Source organism: Moschus berezovskii, chromosome 5, assembly GCF_049115385.1.
Source record: "Moschus berezovskii isolate FMDL1 chromosome 5, NW_MosBer_1.0, whole genome shotgun sequence".
In the NCBI taxonomy this organism is placed as follows: domain Eukaryota; kingdom Metazoa; phylum Chordata; class Mammalia; order Artiodactyla; family Moschidae; genus Moschus; species Moschus berezovskii.
In genome coordinates this window covers 67025807-67035868 of record NC_142464.1, presented here as the reverse complement: position 1 = coordinate 67035868, position 10062 = coordinate 67025807, and the positions used below count along the sequence as shown (strand labels likewise).

The following is a 10062-nucleotide window of genomic DNA, read 5'->3' as shown; positions in this document are numbered from 1 at the left end:
TTTAATATTCTGATGGTTTTATTAACAAGTATATAATACATATATTGCATACTGTATATAGTATATGAGGACTGTACAGTACAAATTTATGTTCACAGTTTGACATGACAAAATGTCATTACTGAATTCCCATTGGACTACAGAGTAGAAACAGAGAAGGAACATTAAACATTCACATCTTTAGTAAGAAAGATTACCAAAATGTTTCAGTATTTGCAAGTATACTAATGCATGCTAAAAACCTTTACCCATTCAGTCTTATTAGCTTATAAAATATATTACACTTTATTAAAAATTTCTGCATAGTTTATACAAGTATTAAAGTACTGTAAATGTAATAATCCTGCTATATTTGCAGGTATGGTTTAAGAGATGCTAAGCAGAAAGATTATTTTGACCCTCTAACACTAAGTACATAACAGCAAAAAAAAAAAGTGCTAGTATTTGTAAAACATAATATTGTTGTAGCCCTCGTTTAATGCATGTAAAATGGCTTTGTAAATGTATTATTGAAGTGAATTTGCAATCATTTAGAAACTGTTAACCTTGACCAAGAAGAGAAAGACCACTCTGAGCAACTTCATGCATGACAGTGATTCCTTCAAGATGACTGTGTATTTTCAAACCAACCAAATTATTTTAAAACCTTAGACCTTTGAGATTGTCTTTTAAACAATCTAATCAGGAATGATGTGCAGGTATACAGTATCAGCAATCTAGTTTTTCAAATTCCACATTAGTGCAACACTGATAGTGCAGATGGTGTTTAATAAAATATACACACACATATAGAGTTCCCCTGTAAATCTGTCCCAAGGCTCTTGAAACTTCCGGTAGTTAGCCATTTCCTCAGTTGAACATAGCTATGCTGCTAACACATTCTCCAAACCAGGTGATTTAGAATGGTAACGCCCACTGATGATGTAGGTTCACATTTTAGAACTCTAAAATTATGATGGTTGCAGATTTCATTTTTCTGACTTCTGCCCCAGGATGACACTTGGATAATCACCAAAGAAATTCTATAACCAACAGAATTTATACAACACCAACTTCATGTTTACAAATCATTCTCATCAATTTAAAATATTAAAAATTAAAATCACCATTGATAGTAACATGGCATATCATTAAAACCACACGTTCAAGGGTACCTTATCTTGTATTGGAGGTCTTCCACAATAACAGCTAAAAATTACTAAGATGCTAAATTTCTCAACTACCATATTAAAATACAAATATATATAAAAAAGGAAAATTTGGTTAACAGCCAATTGGTAACTGAAGTATATAGGCCAGCATGGGAACAGAAAAAAGCTTCCTGGGTTGCTTTATTTTCAGAGTTGAAGTGTATCCTTGTTACGAAGTGTATCTTTGTTACCATATCTTAAGCAGGTTGAATAGTAATGTAGTAAGTCTTAGCAGGGTCCTGCTTGCTTTTATGAAAGAAATTTAAATATGCGATAGCAAATAGGAATTAAATTTCATGAGAACCCATGAAGCTTTCTATCAGCTGGACTTCAACTCAAAGCTAATTATCCAAAGATCAATTTTCTACCCTTTTTTGCCTCTTTCCCCACCTTCAAGATGGGGTAGAACATGCACAAACTGGTTAGCTCATTAAAAAAAAAAATGTTCTTTGCACTCCAACTTTATTCATTCTTCGGTGTGTTGTGGAAGAACCATTTCAAGCTATAAACACTTTGGCATGAATGTGACTAAGCATCTACAATACAGACAATACCTACTTTTCCAAGAGCCATTTTTTAAAAAAAAATCCCTCAATTCATGTCATAGTTGCAAAATAAAAAAAAAAAGCCTCATAAGGATCGTTTAATATTCTAAACAAATTTTGCAGTGCTTAAGAAAAAAATAAAGAAAATAAAAACCAAGTGCCACATAACAAATTACTCTGCATTTCTCAACTACATCTCCTTTCAGTTGGATCCGAGGGCTGATAAGCGGGATCTCTTAGGTGCGCAGTCCCTACAGCTCACTTTTATTAACATGGCGCCATCCAAGTAAGCTCCCCACACTGATCGCAGGCCTCCAGAATCACTCATGCACTGATGTTTTAAAAACAACTGAACAGTATATTCCTCCCAGTTATGCTGTGTTGGATCCTGAGCTGTGGCTGGGATGAATCTTCAGGATTCCGTTCTTCTCTCTGCTCCTCCTTCCTTTATCGAGTGATGAATGCCATTTACATGCACCCACACTAGACCACCGTCGCCCACTTTCTTCAAATTTAGGACCAATGGCATTTCTATGCGTAGATTATTTTTATCGGCATTTACACTATGGTGCTCAAAAGCCTGCTTTTGAAAAACTTCTCCTAAAATAATGGTGCTATTAATCTTCAACATAAACACGAGTCATTTTCAGTTTGTTCTTTTCTGATAGGATATTTGATAATGACAGGAGATTGCCAGCTCCGACAGTAAACATTTGGGAATTTGAGCTACATTTATGAATCCCTGAACTGTGGTTTTCCAGATTTTTCAGAAATCTGTCCCCCAAAGAAAGGTATGTGTGCTTCACAACTATTTATATTTACAAATAGTGTCACTCGGGTCTTAGATTGAAGGAATCTATTAAAGCATTACCAGACGCTTGTTTATGATGTGTTTTGAACACAGATGACAGCCAATTAGGCACTTTGCAGCTCAAACAGAAAAGTTTCCATGTGAAGGTTCCATGATTAACTGGATAGGGGAATACAATTACCACTCAGTTTTCCTGTTTGCAAAACAGCTATTAAATAGGTGGGGTAAAAGAAGGTCATTCATACCCTTACCCAAAAGATTTCTTTTACTGTTTCTGGGCAGATATTTTTGTGGCATTCCTATGATCAGTGCTTGGTGATCCACATTAAGGACGTTGTAGAAATGGAGACAGGTGCATGGCGAAGCCCACTGTATCTGGCTTTGCAATAGGATTCTGCACAGATGAACATGCAGAGACTGAAACTCTGGGAATGCTCTGCCCAGCTACAAAATGATGAAGTCTCAACAGAAAGCCCTTGCCCAGCCTGAGCCCACCCTGCTCTGCTTCTGTTCCATGCCCCTTTGCTCCAACTCCATGCTAGGCAAATAGAGCATCCATCCCCTCAACTGACAGACACCACCCACCTAAATCAGCAGCTCTGGCTCCCTTCCCAGTGGTGGCAAAGACCTCCCAAGTAGCTGAAGGCACAAGGGAGGTTAAAGGATGTACATTTAGATGAAGTGACAAATCCAAGTTGACAAGCCAGATATGTGAAGGACAATGGAAGAGCTGACTGTACTAGCCAGACAGCCGGCTGCGAGTCTAGCTGATCTGTGAAAGCTTACGCCCTTCTTTTGCTGTGGAGCACCAAACATGATCACAGGGCACACAGGTCTGGATGTCTCTGGCAAGGACTGGCAGGCTGGACACTGTACTTCTAATACATTTACTCTGACGTTCTCTTGAGGAATACATGCAGAAACCGACAATTGGTTATGTTAGTTTACATGTTCCCTTGTTTTCACTACATTAAACGTATCTCTAAGAAGGGTTTGCTTAGCATCCCCGGAAAAAAAAAAAAGTGTTCACATTCTTTAGGTCTGACCCGTGGTAAGGAGAGGGAGGATTAGAGGATATTTACTACTGACCATATGGAAGTCTGAAAGATATAAATTCAGATTCAGACCAGCTGAATCGAAATTAAAATGTACATGTAAAAAATGAGTTAGCTGATGGGAAGGAGGATAGAGAGAGAGCTGGAGGGTGGGGGGCCACGCTGAGGCGGGCGGTGGAGGTGTTCACACGAGCATGTGGCGTTTCCTGTGCAGAGCAAGGTGGTCGGAGCGGGAGAAGCTGCGGTCACAGTCTGGACACTGGAAAGGTTTGATTCCAGTGTGTTTTCGGAAATGTCTTGTGAGTTCATCAGACCGAGCAAATTTCCATGTGCATCCTTCCCATGTACATTTGTAGGGTTTTTCTCCTGCAGAGAGGTGGGGGAAAGGAGCTTATTTTTTTCTAATAGCAAAAGGATATTAACAATTAAAGACAGCAAATATTTTTGAGCTAAAGCTCTTGACAATGGGAAGGGAGTTTGGGGGAGAATGCATTTGTGTATATTTAAGGCTCAGTCCCTTTGCTGTCCATCTGAAACTATTACAACACAGTTAATAGACTATGAGCTTAGTCATTCAGTTGTGTCTGACTCTTTATGACCCCATGGACCATAGCCCACTAAGCTCCTCTGTTCTTGGGATTCTCCAGGTAAGAATACTGGAGTGGGTAATCATTCCCTTCTCCTGGGAATATTCTCAACCCAGGGATTGAACTCGGGTCTCCTGCATCGCAGACAGATTCTTTACCATCTGAGCCACCAGGGAAGCCCATGTTAACAGGCTATATGCTCCAATATAAAATAAAAAGTTAAGAAAAATAGCTCTTGACAAACATTATTTCCAAGATATGATCATACATTTGTTCCTCAATAATAGTGCTGTATGAACCACTAGGGGACAGACAAGAAAAAGAAACCGTCTTAATATGTAATTGGCTTTCTGCTCCCCCAAAGCGGGTAAGGGTGGATTTTAAGAGTTCTTAAAGCATATTTATGGCACTGAAATCTACTCTAAGGGGCTACCAAACAATTTTGGGTTTGCCCTCAATATTAGCGACGAACCTGTTCTTGATACACAGTGATCTGTATTTGTTAACTTTCAAGTTGTAAACCTACTTAGGAACTTAGCTACATGGAGCATTATCAATTCAACGAGAAGCCCAAATCAAAAGTCTGTGGGATTTTCTTATTCAATAGTTTTCTAAAAATGTAAAAAGTCCCTTAGTCCCTATGAACTGAAATATTTATCAGGGATTTCAACATTTTGCTTTTTGATTAGTCAACACCACCAACGCCTAAGTATAATGCTTTAATGAAAACAGAGTAATTTCTCCCCACCTGTCAGGGGATGTCAGGTTTCTGCAACACTCTCCTGGGCGAGGATAATTCACAAGTGAGAAAAAGAAGGCCCTTGTTGGGGAGTCACAGGCTTAGCTGGTAAAGAATCTGCCTGCAATGTGGGGGACCTGGGTTTGATCCCTGGGTCAAGAAGATCCCCTGGAGAAGCGAACGGTTACCCACTCCAGTATTCTGGCCTGGAGAATTCCATGGACTGTATAGTCCATGGGGTCACAAAGAGTTGGACGACTGAGCGCCTTTCACTTACTTACTTACTTGTGGGGAAGTCACAAGGACAGTCAGTATGAAGGCAGCTAATGGCAATTTTACCTGTTTAAACTAGTAATAATGGGTAATGGGCATCACTGATTCATTTCCATTTACTATCTCCTCAGTTTTCCAGAAACCTTAAAGGACTGCCATTCCTTGGCATTTCAATGACATACTCAGGATTTATACTAACTACTTTTTGCACAGAATATACATATAAGAGGTAATTTTTCCTACATCTAAAGTGCTATCCAAATACCCAACATCTTTTTAATCTTATGCTGGCATGTGATAACATCCACCGCTCAAGTCCCATTCATGCCCCTGGGGAGGCACTCCTGAATCTGTTTGGCACTGCCCATTGAGTGATCCCCTAACCGCAAGGCTGTTGCCCTCAGCTCTGTCCACAGAAACACTGCGAGGAAGCCGAAGGACGGCTGCGAGCCGGATGGGTTCCTCTGCCTCCTCTGCAGGATGCACTAAAAAACTTCACTTCCACTCTGCCAGACGCTTCAGTTCCTTTCCTCTTCCGAATCCCAGATTGTTCTCTGTGTAAACATTCCTAACAAGAATGACTCACAAGGCTCCAAAACCCTCACATTCTGAGTTAAGGAAATGTACAGAGAGGCAGATGACTATTATGCTAGAACTTCACATCCAAGACTTTAGGTCATGTCAGATGAGGTCTCCCATAAACATTAATCACCACTACCAAATGCAATTAATCAGGTTTGTTTAAAAATATTTTTGTATGAATTCCTTAAGATGTTTTGTTCACGAGCCCAGGGGGCAACTTTAACGATTTTTATAAGATCTGCCGTGCCTGCTCTACATTCAACACCTGGCAAGCTGGAAAATACCCTAGAACAAATGTGGCAGGCAATGGCATACAAGCTCCCTCACTTTTAGAAGATGATAATTACCAATATTTCTTTACTTTTCTTCCCTTCAATGGCTTCCATTTCCATTTGAATTCCATTTCTATTAACTGCTGCATTTATTTGTTCTGCATGAAGAACTAATCTTTAATGTACAACATTTATTAAATGACAGCCTACACAAAGGCCAGGTCTTTGATGACAGAGGCCCACGGTTCAGGGCACTTTCCCCTCTGCTCCCAGTGGAGGTGTCATGCCCTTCTCTCTCTTACTACAGAGACCACAGAACTGCAAGTGGCTGTGAGAGACCTTGTTATGCATATAACCCTGCCTATGATCTATTATAAAAACAAATCATCATCAGAAACTGCATTCTTCACAACTGATGAGAGACAGCTGCAGCTGACTATGGTAACTTTCAAGACGCCTGAGAACATTTCACTGTAGTAAAATCTCTCAAAGACAGAACATTTAACACTCCTTTCTAGTACTTCTGAAGGTAACTGAAGCGAGTCTCTTACTACCTGTGTGTGTTCTTCTGTGTGCTTTCAAGTGGGAGCTTTTCGTGTACACTTTGTTGCATCCGTCATAATCACATCTGTGTATTCTCCGCTTCCTCTGTGTGTCTGGAGATTCCACAGGTAAAGGTCTCTTCCCGGGCTGCACGATGACCGAAGGGTGATTCCTAGGAAAGCCAATGTCAAAGGCAAAATGGTGAGGTACAAGATCCTTGCCTTCAGGCTACCAAAAGCATTAACAACACTGGGCAGAAACAAACAAACAAAAAACCCAACGAAATAAACAGAAAGAAATTAGCTGATCAGCCCAAGAAGCACTGCTATATTCATTCAACAAACATGGAGTGAGCACCTACCATGAGCCAGGCACTGTGCTTGGCACCGGGACACAAAGATGGATAAAAACAGGGTTCCTGCCCTGGAGGAGCTCACACTCTAGGGGGAGACAGACATGTAGATAAGTAACGACAGTAAGAAGGGTTAGGTGCTATGCTAGAGGGAGGTGCGAAGTGCTGGGAGAGTCTTCCCCTCGACAGAAATCTGCTTTGCAGAATTTTGTGGTTGGAGGCTAAACACTATTCTGTGTTGTCTCACAGGCTGCTCTGGCTTCCACTTACTTTTCTTTCGGGGAAAATATAAGAGGTCGAACTCCTAAGTCTCAGGCAACCACACTGTAGGATGTATCTATATTTTATCCTCTATGTAATCGGCATTTAGTTTGAGTCTCTTAAAGAGGCTTACATTTGATTTTGATCTTCAAAAAACAAAAAAAAGCTGGCACGCTGTCTTAACAAACTCAGACCTTTACTGTCACTGTTCCTCCTCCTTGGGAGGGAGCCTGAGGCAGGGCTAGTGGTCAGGCGAAGGACCGTACCCGGGAGCCGGCACAGCTCTGGGGCCCTCAGCAGCTGCCTGCCAGCCTCCCTGCCTTCCTGGCCCCTCTCCCACACCTGACTTTTCCTGTGCCTTCATACCTTTCCGGGGTGGGGGAGGGGGTGAAATAAAATCCTGTTAAACATCACTACTATGAACTTCCTCTTTTTCAGAAAGGAAGTTGGTGCAGAGAAATGGCAGATGAGGAAGAGCCAGGAAAAATCTCCAGTTTTCTCAGGCTTCTCCTGATGATTGATGTAAGTAATTAACAAGTTCTAATCCGTCCATTCGCTTCCCTAATGACTAATTACTTGATACATTACAATGTAGTTGGTCTCTAACTGTGACAAAAGACTTCTTTTTAAGTCTGAATCTAAATTTCTTAAAATGTTATACAAGAACATATGCGGGGGGGCGGTGGGGTAGGGGGGAAAGGTTGGAAAATAAATACTTAGTTCCTGAAATAAAACTTATTTATCTTGGTAAAAATATAATAATAAATACATCTCTTATCAACAACTTTTTCAGGCACCCAAAGAAGTGACTAGGAAGAGAATAAAAAGGTTCATTTTATCAAGTGACCTTACTTATTTCTCAATTATTAGCAAAGAAAACTGTTTTTCCATTTTTTTTTAAACTGTCAGTTTTGAGTATCCACTTTACCTTCCTACCCTGATGCTTAGAGTGACGATACGGAAGAATGAAGTTTAGCCAGTTTAGATACATGGAAAAGTGAATATGAACTGGTGGGGGGTGGGGGTGGGGTAGGGAACAAGGACTTCAGTTATATAAATGTATAAGTAACAGAGAATACAGATAAGTGAGATTTATGGACAGAGTTTTTTCTTTTTTTTTAATAAAAGCCATTAAGATCCTTCAATAAAAAGAAAAGTTTATCTGTTTACTTTTAAATTTCAACTTTAATGTCACTGACTGAAAATTTTCATCTTCAGAGAACTTTACGAAATAACAGTGCTGAAGGAAAAAAATGAACAGTTAAATGTATCTTATGTGCTTCTGGGACACTGGGAGAGAATCCCAGATGAGTTCAGAAGTCTTTCCCAGTTTTTAGATTTTAAAGGTTGGGAATCTAATAGTTTCTGGGTAGTAATTATGATCACTGCTTCCGTTACTCATTTGTGTAAATGTCAGCCTCAAAAAAGGTCCCCTAAAAGGCTGTGAGCTTCAGCTCTAAATCCCAGCTCTGCCACTGCTGGTCCCTGTGACCCCTGGCAAAGCAGTTACACTCTCCGTGCCTCAGTTTCCTCTCTGTAAAATGGGTACATTAATAGGATCTCAGAAGGCTGCTGTGAGTGATGCACACAAAGCACTTAACACTTGGTCCAGATGAAACATCTGCTCGATGGTAGCTGTTGCTATTTCAAGGTTCAGAAATCCACTTGCAAACTTCGTCCTTACAGTTGTCTAGTCTTGAGGAATTTTGGGAGGGATGTCCTAACACCAGACCATGGATCTCTACTCCAGGGTTCAGAGATGCTGGCAACATCGGAAAGCAGTAATACTCTGAGAGGGGTCAGCAGTCTATCTTGAAAGGGCCAGACATTGGTATAGGTTGAGGCTCAGGATCTTGCAATTTCATTCACCCTTCTTGCTCTCTTCACGGCTTATTTTTAAGGAGGTTGTTTTGAGAAGTAAGAAGTTAGAATACCTAGTAAATACCAGAGACCTGGTCATTGTTTTGAATTAAGCTGATCCCTCTTTTTTTATTTTTCAACTGTTTCTTTATGGCTGCACTGGGTCTTCACAGGCTTTCTCTAGTCATAGGAGAATGAGGGCTGCTCTCTAGTTGTGGTGCAAGAGCTTCTCATTGAGGTGGCTTTTCTTATTGTGGAGCATGGGCTCTAGGGTTCATGGGCTCAGTAGTTATGGCCCACAGGCTTTGTTGCATGAAGCATGTGGAATCTTCCTGGACCAGGGATCAAACCTGTGTCCCCTGCATTGGCAGGCAGATTCTTAACCAGTGGACCACTGGGGAAGTCCAAGCTCATCCCTGTTAAGTTTGCTACAATTTCATGTACACAACTCAATGGGGAAATCTGATCTTCAAGATTTTGTTCTAAATACACTTTCATACATGTAAATAAATAACAAAAGGAATCTGAGTGACTTTATAAATAATTCTAAAGCTACAACTTTATGATTAAGCAAAATGGATTTCAAAGCTATAGTCCTCCCCTGAAAAGGAATGGCTTTCTAATGCAAATATTATTGGGGTTGCCTCATTGAAATGGTACCAGGCATTTGGTTTCCAGTGATTCTTTCCTGGCTAGCTGGTTTCCTATGTGGGCTGCTACTGGGCATTCTCCAAGACATTACTTAGTCACATCTGTGAGAGAATTACTTGAAGAGTACATGCTCCAGTTGTGGCTACTCTGTTCAATTTTCTGAGAGGCAAAATGCATTCTTAGATCAGCATTAGAAGAAGCACATTACTCATTAATCATTAAAAGCCACTGAACTTGAGATCATCAAAAGAACATTACTTAAAATAAAGAGATGTTTTCTTTTCAGCAGCATTCAGAGCACAGAATATTGCCTTCAAATATTCTTCTTCTGAAATGTGTTA

General features: G+C 40.3%; 1 protein-coding gene across 2 annotated transcripts in view; it reads right to left on the bottom strand.

The window, feature by feature from the left end:
• The window catches only part of KLF3 (KLF transcription factor 3), a 35795-nt gene continuing 25733 nt past the window's right edge, over positions 1–10062 (bottom strand). For both annotated transcript variants that reach the window (XM_055434180.2, XM_055434181.2), the window contains 2 exons: positions 6609–6769; positions 1–3967 (listed from right to left, as the gene is read on the bottom strand). In XM_055434180.2, coding sequence (XP_055290155.1) covers positions 3786–3967; positions 6609–6769 — 343 coding nt within the window. In that variant the 3' untranslated portion in view covers positions 1–3785. The remainder of the gene's footprint in view (positions 3968–6608; positions 6770–10062) is intronic.